Below are 25792 nucleotides of genomic sequence, written 5' to 3' on the forward strand. Positions count from 1 at the left end.
GAAAACAGTTAGACATGGTGGCACTCCCTTGTAATCTCAGCAGAAAGGGATCCCTGGGCTCACTGGCCAGCTAGCCCAGCCTACTGGAGAGTTCCAGACCAGCTAGAGACACTATCTCAAAAAAAAAAGGGGATGGACAACACCATGTCCTCGGTTCTACACACAATGCTTGAAGTCCCACCCCCACCCAACAAAGAAAAAGGAGGACAGGAAACTACCCAACTCCTAGAAGGATACAGAAGGGAAGGTGAGGGCAGAAAGAAGAGGAAGAGGAGGAGAAGTGGAGGGGGTAAAGAGAGAAGGTATCACTTGCCTTCTCCTCTGAGGAAATGGTGAGCTTGTCACTTGAGATTAAGCTGCACACTTGCTCGATGCCAAGGTTGAGAAACTCCTCACTAAGTACGACGTCAGCAAAATGTTGCTCTGTTGGACAGACAGATAAGTCATCAGTCATAGCATCAGCATACAAGCAAAGCGGCATCGTTAACTGATCTCTTAATTAACCCAAGAAGAAGGAAACCAACCACATTTCTTCTGGGCAAGAATGGGTGCCAAAGCGGCCTTAATGGACACACACTGGGCAGAACGGAATTAAGGCTTAGTGCATGTTCAACAGTGATGCCTTATGGAGCACAATACTATCGATACTTAAGTCTGTAAAGCCTTCCGGTCACACAAAGCACATGGCAGTATAAATCCACATCCTTGAATGTAGGGTGTAAAACGTTACAACAGGAGAAAACTGCTTATTTGAAAACTAAACAAAAAGCCTTAAATGCTGCTCAATATGAACACAGGGCAGCATTAAAAATTACTTTATTAAAATAAAACAAAGGTTTAGAATAGATTTAAAGTCTATATAAGTGATTTATTTGGGAACACAATGATTAATTTTATATCTCACATCCTTCCCCGGAAGCTGGCAAAATTGGTACTTCTTAAAATATCCAAACCCTCTCCTTGATTTCCTAAATATGCTTATTTGTGAGGGGGTTGGGGGAGCAACATAATGACATAAGTCTATTGACACAATGATTTAAAAGCTTATAAAGAATATATCCGGTCAAAACAGCTTTTTTTTCCCCCCAAACCTACTTCCCACTTACAAAGGTTGAGCTGGAACTAAAAGACTGAGGCCCAGTCTTAGCGCTCACTCAGACACACCAATGTTGGATCTCAGCTCTACCATGCTCCGGCTTGTACAATATGAGGTGATTAGGTAATCCCCTAAACCCTGGCTTGCACACCTATAGAGGCTCAGAAAGAACCTATCATAGTAAGAATGCTGTAGGTGTGAATACACTCTTGGTTTATAAGGCATTAAGAACTACGGTGGAGGAAGCTGAGAACTCTCTAACAGTGCCTGTTAGCCCTGTGACCTCCCAAGAGTTAAAGGTGTGCTACGAAGTCTGCACTGCCTCCTGCGTGGCCTTCACAATTATCTATACCCAACAGTACATCTGAAAGACTTTTCTACGGTGAAATAAAAGGTTCCTTTCAACACACATTTCAAGACCCTAAAAAAGATTATTGGCCTCCTCTTTTAGAATTATTTAAAAAATAAAGTGTGCACTTTCACAAGCCGCCTGAATACCTATTCATTTTATAAAAGGCTCCTCACAAGACAACTTCAAACATAATGAACAACTCTTTGGGTAATTACAAAATGATTAGATTTTTAAAAAATCCAACAGACACAGTTCTTTCAAACTCAGTGTCTGCATTAGGCAAGCAAAACAGCACACTGAAATAAACATAAAAATGAAGGCTGAATTTCTTTTGTAAATGAAAATAAATAAACAAATAAAAATAAAAAAGCAAATGGGCCCAGAAACGGTCCCACACAAACCGACCAACTCTGGCACAGAAGCAAAGGTGACATGGTGGAAGGAGGGTGAAGGTGGTGGCGCACACCTTTAGTCCCAGCACTTGGGAGGCAGAGGCAGGCAGACCTCTGTGAGTCGGAGGCCAGCCTGGTCTACAAAGCAAGTCCGGGACAGCCAGCACTACAAGAGAAACCCTGTCTCAAATCAATTAATCAATCAAACAGAGAAAGAGGTAAGGATGAAAGTGGCCAGCCACACATGAAAAACAATCTAGAAAAAGACCTTATATGTTTCACAAAAATTAACCCCAAATGAGTCACACACACAGCTGCATTAGAAGCACAAAATGTCAAGAGTCCTAGAAAATAACACAGAAGGAAATCTAGAGGGTCCCAGCCCTGAGATGACCTTCCCCTACAACACAGGAAACAAGACAAATGAAAAGAACAATTAGTACTCCGGATTTCATTAAAAATAAATGTTTGGCCCTGAACAATGGTATTACGAAATAAAATGGTAAACCATAACCTTCAAGAAAAGTTTCTATTAAACATTTATCACAAAAAAAGTTATGTAAAACACAACACCCACAAAACTCAACAAGAAGAAAATAGCCTATTTTTCAAATGGGCAACAGATCTGAATAGGTATTTCATCAAAGATTATATAAAGGTGAAAAACAAGCACATCAAAAGACACCTATCACCTTGTACCATCATAAGATACAGCATCCTACAATTCTGCACATCTCTCAGAACACCTGAAATTCAGGCCATCCAGGGGCTACACAGTGAAGCCCTGTCACAAACAAAATCCCAAAACCCAAAACACCAACAATGTTGAATACAGGGTGACAGCAACTCTTGTTACTTTGCCTCCAGCAAGGGGGAAAAACCCAAAAACATGGAAGAGCAAATAAAAGCCTTAAAAGCCTTGGCCACAGAAGTCTGAGGTCAGACCTTGCGCCCCCAGAACCCACATCTGTGACAACAGGACACCCAAGGCAAGACGGGAGATGGAGACAGGAGGATCACGCAAAAGTTCTTGGGCCGGGTAGCCTGGAACAGGCATCAAGCAGAAACAAGGAACCTTGCCTCAAAAACAAGGAGAGAACTGACACCCCAAACTCTGACCTCCACATGTACCATGGCAGTATATGCCCCAACAGTAATATTCAAAACCAAAACCAAACAAACAAACAAACCCTACACACAGTGATGTATAGCAGCTGAGCAACATTCCATTGTGCCGATGAATGACATTTTCACTATTGATTACTATCTGCTGACAGGTATCTAGGTATCCATTGCCTGGCTACTGTGGAAAGAGCAGATACACATTATCCCTGGTAAGATGCAGAGTCTTTGAGAATATGCCCGGAAGGTATAGCTGCGTCATGTGGTTAGATCTATTTTTAGCTGTTTTGAGAAAGCTCTACACTGATCTGCACAGTGGCTGCACTAGTATCTGCTCCCACTAACAGTGAATGAAATGAAGGTTCCTTTTCCCCTACATCTTTGTATTTAGTCATAAAGAAAAATGAAATTATTAAAGTTGAAGGAAAAATATATATTAAGTATAATAACCCAGGATCAGAAAGACAAACATTATGCGTCCTCGCTCATATACAGATACTTGCTTCCAATTTTTTAATATGTATATTTATGTAGGGGGGTAAAGACCAAGAAACTGGAAGGGTTGAGGACATGGGGGAAAAGAGGTGAAAGAGAGAGAAATTAAATGTGAGACAGGAGAGTGGGAGGGACGGCATACTGGAGGTAGAAGAATACAAACCAAGGATGGGGAAAGAAACAGTGAAAGGCGCTGCTGTTAGAAGGAAAATAACACAAGAAAATGGGCTACTTTGTACACTAATTAAAAATTCTAAGCATAAAAAAAAAAACCCTTTTATAAAAAGCACACCAAACAAAATGCAGCCATGTCTATAATATTTAACCAGAATAAAGTAAAAATGGCGCAGGGAGCAACAGTCAGGGGACATGCCGTCTCCAAATCAAGCCCAGTTGAAGAGGGCAAGATCTAAATTGAACACCAAGATCTTAACTCTTCGTTAAAAACCACCGAGCCTGCCAATCAAAACAGGACAGAACAGGAAGATGCTGCCCCGCTGCCAAAGCAACTTAGTAACAATTTACTTCCTGGTAAAACTCTAATCTGGGAGTTGGAGAGAGAGAATGGGAGGGAAAGGAGGGTAGCTGGGTAGGGAGAGGGAGGGAGGAGGGAGACAGGAGGGGAGAGGGGGAGAGAGGGGGGAAAGAGGGGAGAGATGTGTCCCTCCCTGGGTAAGGCCACTACTCCCATTCCTAGCAATCATTGTGTAGAGTTAAGCCTCAAAAGGCTTTTCTCTGTCCACTTTTGGCATGACAAACCATAGGCTTTTAATAACAAGGTCCATACTGGCCTATCCACTGTGAGAAATACCATAAGGTGTTTATAACAGGGGAAACCAAGTGTGATAGAGGAACTAAAGGAGATTATAGTGAATGTAATTTGTTCTAGTATTTTCCATAAACCTAAAATTTTTCTAAAAATAAAATCACTTTTAAAAGAATACATTAATAAACAGCATGAATGGTAACTTTATGGTCAAATTTGAAGTTAACCAAAAGTTAATTGAAAAAAGGTCAAATCAATATTGGAAAAGCACAAAGAACCAAGAGATAGCCATCTAGTGTTTAGGGAGTGGTAAAAAGAAAACCTCACTTAGTAGGGCTTCAAGATTAAAGAATCGGCCACAATCCCTTCTACATCTGAAAACCCCATCCTACATTCCCTGACCTTACCAGAGGTTTATGAAAAAAATTAAAATTTAAATAAATCACCCTGAAAGGTTTTCTTTTTTAAAAAAATTATTCATTCTTTTATGTGTGTGTGTGTGCACGCGCGCGTACACTGAGTACATTGACTATGTGTGTTTTTGTACACTGTGTAAAGGTTGTCTTTGTAAATTCAAATTCTGATTTCTGTACCAGCAGAGAGCTGAGCAGACTGGACTTTGGTTCTGTTGAGCATCGCCTGTTTCAATGTTGTGTAAACACTGTTCTCCATCACCTTCTGACTGGTTGAGTAAAGACCTGAACAGTCTATAGCAAAGGCAGGAGAGAACAGGCGGGACTTCCGGAGAGATAGGAAAGAAAGGTGTGAAAGGATTTGCCTATAAGACACACAGGAAGTTGGACAAATGAAACTGAGGAGAGGGAAAGAACCACATGGCAGAACATAAATAAACATAGGTTATAAGAGCCAGTTGGGAACTACAGTGAGCCAAGGTCTAAAGATATTGTATATAAATATAAGTCTCTATATCATTATTCAGAGCTGAGGCGGACACAGAAAGCCCATATGGTTTGGTGTGTGTCCACACATGCATATGTGAATGAGCCTGTGTGTGGGTGTGGCGGAAGCTGGGGACCTATGTGAACTTGCATGAGCCAGTTCTCTCCTTTTACCATGTGGGTACGAAGGATGAGACTCAGGTCACCAAGCTTGGTGACGACACCCTTGCCTGCTAAGCCACTACATCAGACACCAGTCTTTCCTTAGCCAGGTCTCGTGGCTTGTGCCTATAATCCCAGCACTTAGATGACTGAGGCAGGACAATTTCTGTGACTTTCAGACCAGGCTGAGCTGCAGTCTCAGGGTGCCTAAAGGAAAGGGGAAATAAAATGAAAACCACAAAGCAGCAGCAACAAATATGATTTCTGGAATATTAAGAAAAACAGAAATATTGTTTTACAAGTAAGAAGTAAGTAAAGGTCAGGGGGAAGGCGCAGGGTGTAAAGGCATTTGCCATCCAGCCTGCTGAACTGATGTCAATGCCTAGATTGCACATGGTAGAAGTCGAGTGTTGACTAACTACACATTGTCCTCTGTCCCTATACGCCATGCCATACAAATAAAGAAATGTTAAAAAGTAAAAGAAATATAAGAAAAGCAGAACAAGCTGGTATTGTGGCACAAGCGTGAGAGGTGGAGGCAGGAGAATGAAGAACTCAAGACCACAGTGAGTTCTACACAAGCCTAGGCAACACGGCAGTGTCCTGTGTCAAAAAAGTGTTAGTGAGGGCTGGAGAGACAGCTCAGCGATTAAGAGCACTGACTGCTTTGGCAGAGGATCCAGGTTTGGTTCCCAGCGCCCCATGGCAGCTCACCACTATTTTTTTTTAATTACATTTTTTAAAATTAATTTATTCTTGTTACATCTCAATGTTTATCCCATCCCTTGTATCCTCCCATTCTTCCCTCCCTCCCATTTTCCCATTATTCCCCTCCCCTATGACTGTTCCTGAGGGGGATTACCTCCCCCTGTGTATGCTCATAGGGTATCAAGTCTCTTCTTGGTAACCTGCTATCCTTCCTCTGAGTGCCACCAGGTCTCCCCCTCCAGGGGACATGGTCAAATGTGAGGCACCAGAGTACGTGAGAAAGTCATATCCCACTCTCCACTCAAGTGTGGAGACTGTTCTGACCATTGGCTAGATCTGGGTAGGGGTTTAAAGTTTACGGCCTGTATTGTCCTTGGCTGGTGCCTTAGTTTGAGCGGGACCCCTGGATCCAAATCTGCCTATCATAATGTTCTACTTGTAGGTTTCTAGGACCCTCTGGATCCTTCTACTTTGCTATTCTCCCATTTGCTCAACCATGTTCATATCAGCCTTACTCACCACTATTTTTAACTCCAGTTCAAGGGAATACAATTCCTGCTTCTGGCCCCCAGGGGTGCTGCAAACACGTGGCAGAAATGTCGGCAAAACACTCATACATGTAAAATAATTTCAAAAGCATAATGATATTTTCATTTTTTAATTTTTGAAACAAGTTCTCAAGAATCCTGGGCTTCCCTACAACTTGATAAGTAGTCAGCGATGACCTTCAACTTTTTAAACAGTTGCCTCCGCCTCTTCCACCTCAGATTACCTCAGGCACACGCCACCACACCCAGCCTATACAGCGGTAGGGGTGCAGGGCTTCATACCTACTAGGCAAGCACTCTCTCCAGTCCTCACAATGCGATTCTTCATACTGAAAGTTCTAGAACACTGAGGAGCAAATTCACCTTGTGAAAAATATGGCAAACTGGCATACACATTGAAAAATATTTATGTGCAGCAATTTGGAAATTCAGATAGAAAAACAGACGGCAGCTACCAGACCTACGACAAACTAACATACAATTCTTCCCCTCAGTCACAGCAGGGTCGCACCTGTACAAGTATGTCTATTAAAAAGAATTATTTCTTTTCGCTATGTTTGTTCCACAAATGTAAAACCGAATCAAAGCTAAGAGACTGCTAGAGGCCTTGTGCTTCCCAAAGGGGAAAAGGCGGTCTCTCCAGGCATGGTGAAGCCAACGGGGAGAAGATGCTCTCTCCAGCCATGGTGAAGCCAAGGGGGGAAGGACAATATCCTTCTATGCTTTCACTAAGTGTGTGTGTGTGTGTGTGTGTGTGTGTGTGTGTGTGTGTGTGTGTGTGTGTGTGTGTGTGTACACATATAAAATCTTAGTCTCTGCTTCATGATCAGGAAAACATATAATCACTGGAAAACAAACTTGGTGAATTTAAAAAAAATAACCTCAACGATTATATAAATTAAAAGCTAAAGGGTTAGTAAACCTCATCCCAAATCAAGCCTGGGATCTAAAGTCATGGTGCAGTTTACTAGTCTATCAAGGAGGTCAAAAGCGCACAGAAAACAGTCAGCTATTACAATGCACAAGCAAAACTGTCACAGCCAGCTCTGAAACAGAACAGCACGCCTTGCCAAGTATTAAGAAAGTTAGTAGCTGAATATGGCCGTGCATACCCGTCATCCCAGCAGTTGGGAAAGAGGGACAGGAGGATTATGGGTTCAAGGTCAAGTTCGAGGCCAGCCTAGGCTACTTGAGGCCCTGTCTCAAAAGCAAATTAGCCGACAGGAGAAGAGAGAACAAAATATTCAAGACAAACACATGCTTTAAAATCATTTCCAACTCAATTCTTACAAGCTCCCTACCATAACCATCTTTCCCCAGCACAATCACTACTATTCCCCACATTTAACCTTTCTTTGGGACACAAGCAGTAAATGTGTGTCACCAAAAGCAAGGAGTGCTGGTGGCACCTAAGTCTGCTTTTTTCTTTTTAGAGCCTGCCTTTCTTCTATTCAGATTTCTGACATGGCTTGAGACATTAACTAAGTGACTTGTGACACATTTCCCAGGACCAGATACCCTAGTCCGCCAGGTTGAGTCTCTAGAAAGCATACGTGGAGATAAAACACTACTAGTGCTTAGAGCTTATGGCTCAAGTAAACAATTGTGACAATGTCATGGAGTCATAATATTTACATTGGCTGTCACTACCTCTTTCTACACATTGCCCTACAACTAGTTTATGTGAGATGTCTTCACCACACAAAGCCAACTGACGCAAGCACATCCAGGGCCAACATCCCCGCCCCCACCCCGCGGGCTTTCTGCTTGGCCAACGATGTGTCTGTGATGTCTGGGGTCTCATTCTCCCCCTGCTGTTGGCTGTTCTTGCTGCCTTTTGTTGTTGTTGTTCGTCCCTTCCCTCTTCCCTCTCTCCTTCCTTTGGTTTTCATTGTTTTATTTTTCTGAGAGACAGTCTCATTCTGCAGCCCAGGCTGGCCTCGAACTCACAGCAATCTCCTGCCTCAGCATCCTCGGTGCTAGGGTTACAGGCCCCAGCCAACGGCCTACCTCTACCTCTTTTCTTCTTCAGTTCTCTTGTACGGTAAATTTTAAAAAGGTCTGATGAAGAACAGGTTCTCAGTGAGACCTTGTGTTAAGCACTGCTGGAAACTGGAAATAAAGGAGCGAACACGTCAATTAGTTCTTAGCTATGGAACATCTCCTTGCTCTGTTTTGCTTGTTTGAGACAAAGGTCTCACCTCAGACTCTCTATATGGCTAAGGGTGACCTCGAATTCCTGATTCCCCTTCCTTTATGCTCTGGGACTGCAGGTGTACACCACAACACCTGACAAAGATGAAACATTTCCAATTAGTGGCTGATGGAAAAACGTGTCTAAATAGTGTATTTATCTCAACAGACTTGAATAACACGCAGTCTCTTTTCTGAGTGGTGTGTCACAGTAGTGGTCCCCCAACTCCAAGCTGAGCGGGACGGATGCACTTGTGTCATCAAGCTATGCCACCTGCCAGGCATGGTAACAAGCTCATTCAATCCCGACACCAAGACAGGAGAGGGACGACGGTGAGTTTGATGTCATGACTATGTCGTGAGACCCTATCTAAAAAATACTAACAATAAACCAGAATAACCCTTACTTTTTTTTTTTAAATTATGAGCTAGAATGGAACTGTGAAGGATAGAGCAGTGTTCCACAGTGGGGAATATGCACTATCAAGAGTCACTCCTGCACACTGTGTATTCAGTCACACATCCACACACAGCGGCATTCATACGGACAGGTGAGCCGTATTACCCGGTGGATGCTTAGGTCCCAGGATGCTTGCAAGAGTGTCCAACCTTTCGACATTGCTGTATGATGTTGTCATCTAAAAAGTTCACACACAAGTACAGTGCAAATATACACAAATCCCATTATGTTTTAAGTAAGTTTATGGTCTTTGGGTTGGGACACATTCAAAGATATCCCTGGGTACATGCATGCAGCCCGTGGACAGGCCAGACACAACTTGGGTGTAAGAAAAAAGGCTATCTGTGTAAAAGCACATATGCACAATCTCTTGAAAAATAAAGCATGGGCTGGAGAGGTGGCTAGTAGGTAAGAGCACTTGTTGTACAATCATGAGAACAGCACTTAAGGTCCTATCACCACGTAAAGCAAGCCAGGCATACTGTGAAAGTCTAAGGCCCGGGGGGAAGGAGGGAGACAGAAGGATGGCTGGGGTTAGCTGGTTTGCAGCTTAGCCAAGAAAATATAAGCTCCAAGTTCAGGGAGAGGCTTAGCTTCAAAGGCACAAGTGGACAGCAGTAGAGGAGAACATTCAGTGTGCTCCTCTGCTTCATGCACCCACACCCACACACGTGGGGGCACACACACACACACACACACACACACACACACACACACACACACACACACACACAAATAAACTGAAAATGCAGGGGCCAGCGGGATGGCTCTGTGGGTAAAAGTGTTTTTACACAAATCTGAAGACCTGCGTCTTATTGCTAGTACCCACCTAAGAGTGACAGGGAGAAAGTGTTCTACAGAGTCGCTCTCTGAGCCCCACATGCACACCATGGTGCACATGCACCCATACCTACACACATCAGATACAACAACAACAATGGGAGACAAAATATTTAAAACAAAATCAATCTTACAATTTTTTGGAACAGAAGTTTGATTCTATATTTGAAGAAAAACAGGTGATATCAAACTTTTAAGGGCAAAAGGAGCTGGGGAAAAAAACTGTTATGGAAACATGCAACATCTAAAACGCATCTCTAACTTCTTGGCTTTCTCGAGTTTGACTGAAATGAAACCATACTTAACTTATGTGAGACTCTGACCACAGGGCATGTTACTTCTTTAATATATATCATATATAATTATATATTATATAATGTTCATATATACACACATACATACATATATATACATACACATACATACATACATACTTACACACACACACAAATTAATATGAATCCAATGTAACTAATAATGGCAGTTCTCAATGCAGATATATAGATATCAACTATCAAGTGAGAACACATCTGGATGGAAACCACAGGCACTTAGGAATGTAACAAAGAACATATAACATGTTCTTGATTCAGATGATTCATCTCTGGTGCTTAGCTCATGACATGAAATGCTCTCATATTAATTTCTTTTCCAGGCTCAGCCCACAAAACCATGGAGACCAAAGTGTCTTAAAAACCTCTACCATAAGCCAGTCTCTCTTCCTCCCTCTTTCTCTCCTCCCACTGCCGAGAGAGAGAGAGAGAGAGAGAGAGAGAGAGAGAGACTGCACAGTAGAGAGTACATAAGCATGGCTCCACAAACGGGTTCTCACATTCCCCCCCCCCACTTGGCTCCTTGGAAAATGACACTCTGTGATTCACTATTAGTGCCACACTATTAGGAGAGGAGATGACAGTACTAGGCTCAAATCGACTTGAACATGACAGGAGCACTGATTTTAATTATTTAGCAGTTTACCAGTAAGCGTTATTTAAAATACAGTGAAGCCATGCCATGGAACAATCTACACATATTAAAAGGGAAGCTCACAATATAAAAGCAGCTTCAGGAAATACAAGTAAATAAGAGACTATAAGGCATAGGCCAGTATACATAACATGCTAACTACATGTTACACATGTCATATATGCTAGTTACATAAAGGGAGATGCACAAGAAAGATAAAAAAGTAACTAATAAATATTGCGTGAAACAGGAAAAAGCATGTATAAATCCCTTATGCGATGAGTCTGTATCTAGAACAACAGCTGACACATCATATGGGACAATTAAAAAGTAAGGGTTAATAGACGTTTCTCCGAAGACCATACACGAATGCCCAATAAGATTACAAAATGATGGGCCCAGGGGTCCCGCTCAAACTAAGGCACCAGCCAAGGACAATACAGGCCGTAAACTTTAAACCCCTACCCAGATCTAGGCAATGGTCAGGACATTCTCCATAGTTGAGTAGAGAGTGGGATATGACTTTCTCACATACTCTGGTGCCTCACATTTGACCATGTCCCCTGGAGGGGGAGACCTGGCGGCACTCAGAGGAAGGACAGCAGGTTACCAAGAAGAGATTTGATACCCTATGAGCATATACAGGGGGAGGTAATCCCCCTCAGGAACAGTCATAGGGGAGGGGAATAATGGGAAAATGGGAGGGAGGGAAGAATGGGAGGATACAAGGGATGGGATAAACATTGAGATGTAACAAGAATAAATTAATAATAATTTAAAAAAAGATTACAAAATGACAGTAGCGTAACTCATCAGCAGAGAAGTGGGAATCAAAGCCACAGGCACCTGTTCAACAGCCCGTGCTCCCTTCATGTCTTGATGGTTTTGCTGAGGCCAAGACTAAGCGAGTTCACTCTTCTTCTCTCGCCCTTTTAAAGGAAAATATTATCCACCCTGCCATCCCCCGCGAGTGTGAGACGGGGAGGGGGGTGTGCCTATGCTACTCAAATCCCACTGAGCACATGAGGAGATCAGAGGACAACTTGATGGAACCAATTCTCTTTACGGCCTTTTGGCCTTTATGTATGTCCCAGGGATCAACTCAAGCTGTCAGGCTGGGCCAGAAAGTACATTATCTGGTGGATCACTTCCCCACCTCTCCCTATTTCTATTAATTGTGATACAATGTTTCACTTTAGCTATTTTCTAACATACTGGTTGGTAATGTCACAAAGTCACATTGTTGCAAACCACAGCCTAGAACTTTCCCACCTTGCAGATATATGAATGATCCCACTCGTCTCTCCCATTCTCACTTTCTCTCCAACACCTAGCCTGGATTTGCAAATCCTCTTGATTCTTGATTGTTTCTCAGCAGTGCTATAGGAAACATAATATTGACTGGCTCAAGGCATTTAAAAAGCCATCTGAAACAGGTTGCATAAAACATAAGAGTAATCTATAAGTTTTTCATAATAAATCCCTACTAGGCTGTCAACAAAAGGTAAGACAGGCATATCGCCCCTGAATAGTTACTACTGGAAGTTCCTTCAAATTAACCCCTCTCCCTCAACCAACATGGCGTCTTAGTTAGGGTCCCTATTGCTGAGGTGAAGCATCAAGACCAAGTGCAGCTTGGAGAGAAAAGGGTGTGCTTTGTTTATACTTCCATTTCACAATTCATCGTCGAAGGGAGTTGGGGTGAGAAACTCAAACAGAGCAGGAACCTGGGGAGGCAGAATGTGCTGCCCTTTATGGCTTGCTCAGCAGGGCAGAATGGGATGAGCATTTTACATGTCTGTGGACTCGACTCCGATGCTCACTGAACACACTATCAACCAAGGGCCAAACATGAGGGGATTAATGTGACTTCCACAAGCTCAGTGTCTCACAGGTAAAAACTGTAGCCACCGCACAATAGCAATAAATGTGCACTCTAGAAGCAGCCACCACAAACGCAGGAAAAAGAGTCTGTTATCTCCTCTATGCATACTTATAACCATGCTTCATTCAAACACTACTTATTTTGGAGCTGCAGGGAAAGCTCTCGGTGGCTAAGAACCCTTGCAGCTCTTTCAGGGCACCCAAGCTTGGGTCCCAGCACTCATTTTCAGGTGGTTCACAACTGTTTATAACTCCTGGGGATCCAAAACCTCTACCAACCGGAGGTGCCTGCACTTATGTGCACACACCCACTTGCAGACATGGTCTACCCGTAATTTTTTTTAAAAAATAAAATTATTTTAAACTATTTTTTAAATCTCTGTATTCTTAAAAAAGATCCATTTATTATTTATGCAGTACTCTTCCCGCATGTGGACCTGCTCGCCACAAGAGGGCACCAGATCTCATTACAGGTGGCTGTGAGCCACCCTGTAGTTGCTGGGAATTGAACTCTGGACCTCTGAGCCATCTCTCCAGCCTGTTTATTTATTTATTTTTTTTTTAATTAAACTCTGGTTCTTAACTCTATTACCAATCTCAGATGACGTCCCATCACTTCTAATCCTTTCAGTCACACATTGTCAAATCACTTACAACACACGGCTTTACTGTGTGACCTTAGTAGTTACCCTGCCTAGAGTAGTTCAGCCTGGTCACTGAGTAAGTCCTATGAGCATTTACTAGTCAACCTTTTCTTCTCTCTGAGCCTACAGGAAAACGGCAATAGTGACTACTTTTCGACCGTATGGATTATGCCATTAGTATATAATACATATTAGACAACATACACATACTACGATATATGCAATTAAACAACATATATATGCAGCCTACAGGAGTGTGTGTGAGTGTGTGTGAGTGTGTGTGTGTGTGTGTGTGTGTGTGTGTGTGTGTGTGTATACAAGAGCTTGCCCTCACTAAAAAGTGGAGGAAAGCCAGGCAAGACACAGCAAGTGCATGAGTAATGCTAGCAGCACCTGGATCTGCAAACAGCTCGCCGCATTAGACAGAGTTCTGGGGAAAATAAGCGCCTACTTCATCCTCATATTCTAATCAATAAAGTAAGTGCACAGCTGCCATAGTTCCTATAAGTAGTAACACTGATTCTTGACTCTTAATCTCTAGGAGGAAAGAAGAATTGTTACACATTTACTGCCACCAGTTCTGTTATCAGAGGGTTTTAGTGGGGGATGAAAACAGCTAAGTTATCTTCACTAGAAAAATTGCCTGCCAGCCAGCTGGGTGTAGTTGTGCACGCCTGTTAGGGAGGCAGAGGCAGGCGGATTTCTGTGAGTTTGAGGCCAGCCTGGTATACAAAGTGAGTCTAAGACAGCCAAGGCTACACAGAGAAACACTGTCTCAAAAAAAAAAAAAAAAAAAAAAAAAAAAAAAAAGAAAGAAAGAAAGAAAGAAAAGAAAAAGAAAACAACAAAAAAACCAAAGGCAAAATTGCCAGCAAAGCAGAGCTTGCATGTAGTTTAGTAAGCTATCAGTGAGGAACATAATAGGTGCAAGAGATCTGAAAGTTATTAATTATATTAAGAAGCATCATTCAAAGTTGCCATGAACTGAGTTGTAAGCCCAGTGCTTGCGTATCCTCCAGAAGACTTTCGTATCAATAAATTACATGGCCTAGACCCTCAAACAATCATCTTCTGTATGCTATCGTCAGTATCACATACATAGTTAAGTCTTGTAATACTGTTATATAAATCACTCACTCAACATGGTGTTTCTTTTGAGAGAGAGAAGCATTCGAATCATAGTTTATTCTGATAGATGTTTACACGAAACACGATGATTGCTTGCCTAAATTATAGGAGCGTAGACACAAAAACGTAATTAAGTTAAGCTTTTTGCAGAATAAAATCTTGTAGAATTGCTTTTGGCCGGGGGCGGTGGTACATTCAGGAAGCTGAGGCAGGAGGATAAGTACAAGTGCCAGGCCATCCTCATCCACAAAGAAAGATCTCTGTCTTGAAGAAACATCAGAAAGGCAGCCACAGAGAGCCACCTTTATAGAGAGACCAAGGCGCAGAGGCTGGTTTTGAAATGAATGTGTGTAACTTGAACATGCATGAGTTTTACAGGAGAGATGTGATCAGAGACAACAGACTTATGGTGAAATATAAGAGAATAAGAAAGGAGAGAAATGGTTGGCACACACATTCTGAATATCAACAAGGCATGGAATGTGCTGGAATGGTATGCAGTCTAAGGTGACAAGTCAATTCATGCAGGAAAGACGGGAGCTGCAGGAACTCTGAAGAGGGGCCTCAACTGTGCCAACAGCGTGGTCCATGACAGAGCATGGAAGAAAAGGATAATTCAGGTGTCAAACTCAGAGGCCATGAGGGAAGACGGGCTGCAGGGAAAATGCTGACACTTGTCAGGGAGTGCAGAACCAAGGCTGGTGACACGCTAGAGCAACGGTCAAAAGACTGAATGACTTCCCAGTGAGTTGGAGAGAGAGGCCTCGAGTACCTCTGCCTCTGACATGCAGCTGTAGGGCAATGCCACGTTAAGACAAAGGGAAGAGCTCATATAAAACCGCTGAGACAGCTCAAAAAATAGTCATCTGACAGGCCTAGTAGGTACGCTGGCAGGAGACCATAAAATGTGAGGGGAAGGGTGAGCATTCCCCTGGGACTGAGGACGCGCGCGCGCGCGCACACACAGACAACACTGAGGGGTGCTGGCGGTTCACCAAGCCAGGAATGTCAGCTGGAACACTAGCCCTAAAACGAGACTTCTATTTCTCCCGAAGTTCAGTTATAATCGGAACCAAGTAGTTTCTCACCTTCAGAGTCGTGAGCTAGGTGAGGTATCGATACACTTAGGGCTCCGAGACTTTTCTCCCTTTGTATTTGTGTGAAATCATGAACTTTGACTGCCAGCAAGGCAGGCGTTAGAAGGTTTGTATTTCAGTCTATAATTAAAACCCAATTTCCAAAGTGTCTTTCCCACTAGAGCTATTAAAATGCACCTAAACTGATGAGTTGCATTTCCAGCTCATTTACATCTCTGGCTTGCTTGCCAAAACCAGCTTTGAAACAAGGTCTCGAGCTGGGCGGTGGTGGTGCTAAAACAAAGTCTCGAGCTGGGCGGTGGTGGCACACGCCTTTAATCCCAGCACTCGGAGGCAGAGGCTGGTGGATCACTGTGAGTTCGAGGCCAGCCTGGTCCACAAAGCGAGTCCAGCACAGCCAAGGCTACACAGAGAAACCCTGTCTTGAAAAACCAAACCAAACCAAACCAAAGTCTCATTGATTTGGGAAATGTTTAAAATATGGACATGTGCATCACCTGAAAAGCATGAGAAGCCTGCCCCCAGCCAACACACTCCTAGTAAGTCAACAGATTGCGGACACAGCAGATTCTTCACTCAAAAAATGTTTATTATTCTCATTAATCCATAACAGTTATATCAATTAGTGGACTTTACTATGACTTCATTTTAAATATTTTATTTGCTTGTTTATTTATTGTATGGGGATGCCACAATACACATATGGACGTCAGAGGACTACTTGGGGAAGTCAGTTCTCCACTTCCATTATATGGGGCATAGATCCCACCAGGCATGGTGGTAAGTGCCCTATTCATTGGGCCATCTCACCTGTACCCCCAACTCTTTTTTTCTTTTCTTTTGAGATGAGTTAACAGTGGCTTTGAACTCCCTATGTATCAAGTTAAGAATAAGCTTTGGGGCTGGAGAGATGGCTCAGTGGTTAAGAGCGCTGCCTGCTCTTCCAAAGGTCCTGAGTTCAATTCCCAGCAACCGCATGGTGGCTCACAACCATCTATAATGTGATCTGATACCCTCGTCTGCAGATAAAGCACTCATATACAATAAATAAATAAAAATTTTTTAAAAAGAATAAGCTATTACAACTATTTCAAAGCAACAAGATTTTCTATGTGTATGCCTATTTACAGAGTTTGCATATGAAAAGTAACAGAGAAGGGGGAAAAAGAAGGCTACAGCCGAAAGATTATCTACAAGTTGAGAGCTCTTAAGCTTGGCTTATAAGCACTGCTCTAATAGTTGTGTATTTATATCTTTTCACAGTAAAAGATATTTTAAAATGTTACCTGCAAACCTAAGAAGCCCAAGCAAATATAAAATTCAGAAGCAAACATAAAAGGCAATGTAATCTTTAAGACTAGACTCTGATTTAAAATACAGCATGCTAAAAATGAAGAATCCGTGTTTCTGTATACTTTTACAGAAAATGTCATTTATTTCTCAAAAAAAAAAAAAAATCTATACAATCATGAAGGACTCTACATAGTAAGACATAGATGGTCCAACTTTGATAGAATTTTTTTTTTCCAAATCTTGCAGTATGCCAAGAGAAAGCTTATTTTTAAATAAGAGAAAAACATAATAAAAACCACATATATCTTGAAAACACAGTTAAGTGATGACTTGGTTCCACCCTCCTGGTCTAGTGCAGTGCAGGTACTGTCTCCCCTTTACTTTCCATCTTTTGCATCCACTTGCTTTACTCCCCCTAGATGACCCTCCTCCACATTAAGAAACAACATTTACCAAGTGCAGTGTCAACTAGCAGCAACTCAGGGGAAACATGTTAAATACTGATCGCTTTATACACACTGGAAAAAAAAAAAAAAAAAAAAGGCCCTACCCCAGCAGTCCTAATGAAAATCACTTAAGAAAGACATATGCACCGCATCCAGCTAGTGGAGACATTTTCTATTTGGCGGAGGAACAGAACTGTTGACACGCGGAACAGATTGGTGAATTTAAAGCTGCACGTTGTGGAAAAGGCTTACTGACCGTCAGTCCAGTTACGGACAGTCCTCGGTTTACTTAACCACACCCAACTCTGCTTCCAGAAACTCAGAATGGATTTTCCCTCAGAACAATTTTATAAAGGGCAGTTAGGCTAGCAGGTTCCACTCGCCCCTCCCCCCCAAATAAACCACATGGCTCAAATCTTTTGGGTCTATATTGAAGGCAGTGGTAAGGCATAGTGGCTCTCATCTGAAATCTTAGAACTCAGGAGAGAGATCAAAAGCTCAAGGCTAGGCTGGGATATATTAAATTAAAAAAAAAAAAAAAAAAAAAAAAAAAAAAAGAGGAAGAAGGAAAAACAAGAAAGCAGTAGTGACCAAGCACACATAACCAACCTTTATGCCTGAAGGCTCAGCTACTGATGAAGCAGAAGCAGGCACATCCCAAGCAGGAGGATCCCAGGTTCGAGGCCTGTTTGAACCGCATGAGCACAAGGCGCCCCAAGCCAATTTACTGAGACTCTGTCTCAGTAAGCGTAAAAATAATAGGACGTGGCTTATGCAGAGAGCTTGCCTTAGCCAAGGTCCTGGGTTCAATTCCTAACACTAGTGGGTGGAGAAGGGGAGGGAAGGGGGGAAGGGCGAGGTTGGAGAGATGGATCAGCAGTTACAAGAACTTGCTGCTCGGGGCTGGAGAGATGGCTCGGAGGTTAAGAGCACTGTCTACTCTTCCAAAGGTCTTGAGTTCAATTCCCAGCAACCACATGGTGCCTCACAACTATCTATAATGTGATCTGGCGCCCTCTTGTGGCCTGCAGGTGTACATGCAGACACACATTCATCAGAGCAATGTATAAATAATAAAACAAACATCTTAAAAAAAAAAAAAAAAAAACTTGCTGCTCCTCCAGAGGACCCAGGTTCGATTCCTGGTATTCACACTGGAGCTCACAACCATTTGTAACTCCAGTTCCAACGGGGATCTGATGCCTTCTTCCGGCCTTCATCGGCACTGCGCACATGCGGTACACAGACGTATAATAAAAGTTATTTCTCGCTGAAGCAGGAGAATGACTGTGGTTGGGGGCCAGCCTAAGGTGCACAGTAAGACCCTAGTAAGACTCGGTGTCAGACAAATGAGAAGGAGACTGTGTAGACTGTGGATGGAAGGCCTAGAGGGACTCCTCCCACTGAGCAGGGTCAATTACGGTTTCTGTCCAGTCTGTTTCCAGGAATACGGTTTTAAAAAGCACGGCGCTTCCTGGCAATCACGTTAACGTGCATTTGTAAAGGTTACAAACTCCCTCTGTGGCCCTTGGCTGCTTCCGAAGGCTTACCCATCCCTCTCTAGATGCAGGGCTGGTCTGAACACACAACACAACAGCCAGGGGAGTCCATCTGCTGATACATGGCACCCACGGCTACAAATGGAGAGGCCATAACTGGCTCCTATCTGCCTAGCCTACCCACACATACCGAGATTTCACTTCTTTTGAAGATTTTAGGCCACAAAAGTGTTTCCACGGACACAGCGGGAAAGGTGTAAAGCATTAAAAAGGCAAAATAATTTAATCACATGCAAACATTTCCTCATATGCCTATGCATTTGAAAGAATATCTAGGGATTCAATATTTACAAGAATAAGCTATGCTATCATTCAGCCCAATATCTTGTACTTTATTTTATTTTTTTAGACTGGGTCTCATACATTCCAGGTTGGCCTCGAACTCACTATGTATGCAAGGATGGCCTTAAACCCCTGATCTTCCATCCTCCCACTCTTCCCACATGCTGGGATTACCGGTATCCACCACTGACCCCAGTGTATGTGGTGTTAGACAGTCAAACCCAGGGCCCCATGCCTACAAGGCAAGCATCCTACCACCTATATATTCAGACCTGCAGCTGCTTTTAAGTTCGGAATTTTATGTCTCAATTCTGCGGTGCTATCCTTCTAAAACGTTAACCCTAACTTTAGAGTGCCTGACACGACTCACTGCAGCCCATGTGGAGTCACAAGAGATCTAAGGGGTTCGACTACCACCAGCCTCACACTTTGCTAAGATGCGTTGCACTTGCCTGCGTAAGTGTTGGCCTTATTCAGGAGGTCTGTGCATGCGTGCATGTCAGCGAAAGCCCGGATTCCTAAGCAGTTGACAGGGTGAAGCTGGGATTCCAAAAATTCACAGCACGTCTTCTTCACGTCCTGTAACTGCAGCAGGCCAGCTGCTGGGAGGAGGACCTGCAACACACAAGCGAAACACTTAGGCAACCGTGGGCCACCGCTCTCCCCCTGCCCCGTCTACGTGAGGCAGGTCCAGCCACAGATGCAGCTCACATCTACATCCACATGTTTCATACAAATGAATGAAAGTAATTGTTGGGGAAAGGGTCACGGTTCTTCATAGTCGCCGTAATTTCCACAGGATCTTTCACAGGTCTCCTCAGTCACACATGAATGTCACAGGATTCTATCAATGGTTCATTTTATGAACATAAAATGTTCACTTGAATTTTTAAAAGTTTATCTGACTCTGTGTGTGTGTGTGTGTGTGTGTGTGTGTGTGTGTATCGTATGTGTTGCAGCCTGTGTGGGGAGGTAAAAGGACAGACTCGGTGTTTCTCAGTTCTCCTCTTCTGACTTCACATGGATTCCAGGAATCGAATTGAGGCTGCAAGGCTTGCCAGGCAAGCATCTTTTACAAGCTCAGCCATCTTTCCAGCCCTCATTTGAAAATTTAAAGCACAAATTATTAGGATGCTAGGGGGTGCTATGGTTCAAGAAAAAGGCTTTTGTTCCCTTAGAGCAAGGACTCACTGGTGAAGGGGTGGACCCAGAGAGGTATATTAACACAAGAAAACTGCACTTCATAGAAGGCTTGAAGCTCCTGGGCTTGACTAATTTCTGCTTTGCCTGAGAGATAGGCGTCTGGGTGGGCATGCACCAAACAATTTCAAATTCAGCGTAAGTCTAAAGCTACAAGCAGACAATTTCTCTAGAATATAATATATATGCACAAAAGGTAATTGCCTAATAACTTTAAATGTAGATTTGTGTTTAAGTAGCTCCAAGCAATTTAATATTCATCACAAGTTATTCCAGGGGCCTTAACTACAATCGTTACAATAAATACTACCACCATCTCTTCAACTCCCTTCAAATAGATCAGCAATGGAAACATTTTTCTCTGTAAATGAATTAGGATGTTGCCATGTTAAAGGCCACATTTGAAAGTTAAATTAAGGAGAAAAAATTCATTTGAAAAGTTGTGAGATTCCTGCTGTTCTTATGAAGGCCATCTCCCTTGTCCCTTAACTACTGGAATAAACAATCCATTTTAGAAGAGGTGACATTATCACAAAAAATAGCCTTCTAAGTTCCTACAGGGTTTACTGGGAAAGGCTGGGATGTAACTCACTGGTAGAATGCATACGAAACAAAAAACAAACAAAACCAGCATTATTTTAATATGCACCACACTGTAGCCCAAAGACAGAAAGTGCTTATGATATCTCTCATGATCTTCCATGCTAGGTATTAAGACAAATTTGGAGAAGAAAGAACATGCTCCTTTAAGGGGGGAAGGGAAACACAAGCTGCCCTTACTTTCATTCATGAAGTGTGTGTGTGTGTGTGTGTGTGTGTGTGTGTGTGTGTGTGTGTGTGTGTAGGTGCATACATGTATATAGATGCTATACACAAGTAGCAACTAGCAGGATTAAAGACTAAGAGGGTTAATTGCAATTTAACCCAAGTCTATTAACTACCACTAATTTTCTCTGAAAACCCAGAAAAAACATCTACAGATAACAGAAGAAAACCAACATGCAAACAGCACACGAATAGGGTGGTGACAGCCAAACCTGTTGCATGGTGTGCTGAGTGTGGTTCGCTACTTTAAGTAAATGGTTCTCCATGGAAGGCTTTAATTTGCTGATCACGTTCATATTGGAAGGATTTTCTATGCTGGTATAATTGTGCTCTGAAGCAACGTAAAATACATTCCAAGGCGCTTAATAGCACAGCCATTTAATTCGGCAAACATACAGAGTTTAGAAAGTGGTCTTCAGTGTAATAGTCACTCTTTGGAGTTTATACAAATCAGTAGTAATGATCAACCAACTAATTGGCACTTCCCCAGCGATGCCACAGTGCTTTTCAGTAGGTTCTACAGTAGTGGTAAGACAGCAGACAGGAGGAAAAAGTGGCTGGGAAGAAAGAAACAGGCTGGCTTACACACTGGTGGGGGTATAGACTGGGTGAACTTACTCAAAGAACAGTTTGTTTATTTCAACCAAAACTGCCAAGGCACATGTCCTCTGACTCAGCAACTGAAGCCACTGACTCACTACCATGTGCACAGGCTCCGCTGTAGAAGATACCCACATCAGTGTTATTGTGGGTAAAAGTGGAAGTTGGAGGTGGCGGCCTGAATCACACGGAGCCTGCTTAAATAACTGCCATCCTTCGCCAGAATACCTTGCAGGAAAACAAAAACAAAAACTATACAAACGGAGAGTGTCTACAATATGTTCTCAGGTGAAAAAAAAAAATCAGCAAACAGTATATATATTTTAACAGACATTTATGCCCACTCACATATGTGTATAATTATCCAAGAAAGCAGCTAGTATATGTGTACGTGTGTGTGTGTGTATGTGTGTGTGTGTACGTGTGTGTGTGTACACATGTGGGTGCGTACTTGTTCATATGCACAGTGGCCACAAGAGGGTGTCAGATGCTCTCTATCATTCTTACGCAATTACTTTGAGTCAAGGTTGTTGCAGTTCATTTAGAAGTAGGGTCTAATAAAGTTTATTATTAGCCCTATAATTACTATTACGGTGGTATTTCCTAACCTGCTAGCAATCAATGAAGACACAAACACCTGTTATATTTTAAAATAGCCTTAGTTAACTTGGGGCAGGGCAGATATTAATCCACTAAACTACCTCCCATATTGGGGCAGGTGCGCATACCCTACCCCAACCCCATGCCATCTGCTTCTAATAATTTCTATCGAGCTACCTCCCATCCATAACCCCAAATACTTGCTAATTATCATCATGTGGGCCAAATCTCCATCCATGCCAGCCCTGTGTCTCTTCATCCACCTAACCCATGATGCTGGGCCATTCCTCTTCTCTTCTCTTTCTCTTTTCTGGTCTCTCTCCCCAAATCCCAAGAACCTTAGCCATGCCTACCCCATTTGCCCTGCCCAGGTGTGTTGGCTTTTTGTTGGTCAAACAGTAACAAGGTGTTAGGCAAGGTTACAAATATTTTGGGGTATATGAGTCTGCTCATTTGCGCAGACCAGACCAACCTCCAACACAAGGTCTCTTCCTAAATTTGGGGCTCTCATTTTCTTGGTTAGTCAAGAAGCCACCAAGCCTCCGCAATCCTGTCTCTATCACTTTCTTTGGGCTAGGGTTACAGTTGGACACTAGATATTTGGCTTGCTACATGGGTACTGGAATTGTACCCCCATCCTCCTGAAGGCACAGCCTTCTCTCCCTAGCCCCTTAGATTTTTTTTTAATTTATTCTGCTTTACTGATTTTAATGTAATCACTAAGACGCATAGAGCTAGCTTATCTGAAGATTGAAAATCATTAAAATTACACAAGTGTAAGTCTACACAAGTGTCTGAAAGCAGAGGTAGAAAAGTTCTTTCAAGGATGGACTACCTGGATTTTTTTTTCCCCCAAAACAGACTCAATAATGAGATCACTGTTTTCAGGCTTGGAGAACATGTTAAACATGTGAGTCAACTGTATAAAACATAACTATTTTTAGCTTGCTAATAAATCCTTAGTTTAGTGATGTAATCTTACTAGGACCAAACTAAGAGAACTCATAATTATGTAATTAATTACATACAGCCTCAAAACAAATAACTGCTGTCCCAGCTTGTCAACATGACACCAGATGACCACCAGTCACTCATCATACCAACAGGAAAGCAGCTAGGGCCATTATCAACTACCTACCTTTGAATCAATCAAACAGCTGGTTAAAACAAAACAAAACAAAAGACACCAAATGAAGCACATTCTATTACCAGAATCACCCAGTTAGCTGAGAGCCTTTGGCTATGTACCTTAGGCTATAGTCAGTCAATTTTCTAATTTGCCTGATGAAGACCCCACACTCAAGTGGACCTGAAGAGACTAAGTCATATGGCCAAACCATCAGAAGATGGGGATATAATAGTTGGCCAGCTCTTTAGTGTACCATTCAAACACCTCCAGTCCCACACCTCTATGTACAGAATGGAAGTGTCTGCATAATTTCTAAATAAACAATAATATCCTTTTCATCAGAGTGATAAACATAGTCACTTCAATAAAACCACTCTCATAGTAGCTTCCATTTATGGAGTACCAGGGCAGGCAGAGAGCTGGCAGCCAGTAACATCTCATTATCCTCATCATATGGAAGTTAATACAAAGCCTTGAAGAAGGTATGTGACTCACCTAAGGCCACACATCTGATATGGAGACAAAACAAGCCTGTTACGGGAGTAATATTAACCAAGACGGGGTAACTACTTCAGAAAGCGCATAGAAACTCCGTGTTCACAGTTCCCAATTTAAACCAGGGAGGGGCTGGAGAGATGACTCAGTGATTACAAATGCCAGTTCTTCCAGAGCACCCATGGTGCGCGGCTTGCAATGGTTTGAGGGAGCCAACACTCTTCTGGTCTCCGTGGACACCCACATATGCATATATGTATACACAAATACACCCGTATATGTGTATGTGTACACACACATATGTACACACACACACACACACACACACATACATACCACATACACACTAAAATTAAAAATCCTTAAAAATTAAAATGATGTTGTGGACCAGTATGGCTTAATGGGTTATCAAACAGAGAAAAAGGAACAAAGTTGGTCAGGCATAGGAAGTGGGGTAGGACCTAGGAGTAGTTAAGGACTATATAGGGAATGTGACCAAGATATATTGCATGAAATTCCCAGAGTTAATAAATTATTATATTAAACTATAAACTAACAGGAGTATATCTAACGGTTACCTTCTATTTATTTTAATTTATATAAACATTCTTACATAAGTCCATTTAAGTAAAAATTAAGCCAATGTAGAAAACTGAATTTAAAAATTCACTAGGATTCATGATACAGAACATGGCAGAATCCTGAAGGTTCCCTGCAAAGGGTCGTAATTTGGAAAAGACTGATTTGTGAGATCAAATTTACTGTCTAAATCTTTCAATATTTGCTGTGATTTTTACACGTCAATAAAAGGGTAGGTGGCCTGTCATAACACTGGGGCTTATTTTCTTCTGAATCAGATAAACTGTACTATTGGTTACAAAACAGGAAATACCCTAAATTTTAAAAAGCCCCTTTCCTTTTTTGAGGCAGAATCTCACTACACAGTCCATATTGGCCTCAAACTTGTCACCCTTCTGCTGCAGTGTCCTCAGTGGAAGAATTATAAACATGTGCCACCTTGAACACCTGAGAAGTAATTTCAGATTTGGTATAAGTCATAAAAATATCTTCTCATGGCCAGGTGCAGTAGCAAATACCTTTAATACCTTTTAGTCTTAACCCCAGGAGGCAGAAGCAGGCATATTTCTGATTTCCAGACCAGCTGAGGCTACACAGTAAGGCACTATCTCAAAGAAAACCTACAAAAGTTACTAAAAGATCAAAGAAATAGATTTATGTTTCTAAAATTTTGGTAAGTTTTTTTTTTTTAACTTTGTAGATGATTCTCAACCTTCCTAATGGTGCGACCCTTTAATATAGCTCTTCGGATATAATGACCATCCCCCCCAGCCATAAAATTAAGTTGCTACTTTAAAACTGTAATTTTGCTACCGTCATGCACTGTAATGTAAATATCTTATATGTGGGATATCTGATATACAATCCTTAAAGGGGTCATAAGCCCCAGCTTGAGAACCACTGTCTTAGATTAAAGAGGCAGTTGAACAATGAAATTTGGGGGGAGCGGAGGAGGGGAAAAGGAAAGGGAAAGTTGGGCAGCAACTGGAAAACCTCGTCCATGTTAGGAAGTGGCCTGCTGAGCCAGATTGT

General features: G+C 42.3%; 1 protein-coding gene across 2 annotated transcripts in view; it reads right to left on the reverse strand.

Annotated features, from left to right (window-relative positions):
• Klhl2 (kelch like family member 2) overlaps positions 1 to 25792 on the reverse strand; it is a 115569-nt gene that overhangs the window by 23199 nt on the left and 66578 nt on the right. For both annotated transcript variants that reach the window (XM_051169499.1, XM_051169500.1), the window contains 2 exons: positions 19785 to 19947; positions 314 to 423 (listed from right to left, as the gene is read on the reverse strand). In XM_051169499.1, the coding sequence (XP_051025456.1) occupies positions 314 to 423; positions 19785 to 19947 (273 nt within the window). The remainder of the gene's footprint in view (positions 1 to 313; positions 424 to 19784; positions 19948 to 25792) is intronic.

The sequence above is a fragment of the Acomys russatus genome, chromosome 27 (assembly GCF_903995435.1).
Source record: "Acomys russatus chromosome 27, mAcoRus1.1, whole genome shotgun sequence".
NCBI classification, from domain to species: Eukaryota; Metazoa; Chordata; class Mammalia; order Rodentia; family Muridae; genus Acomys; species Acomys russatus.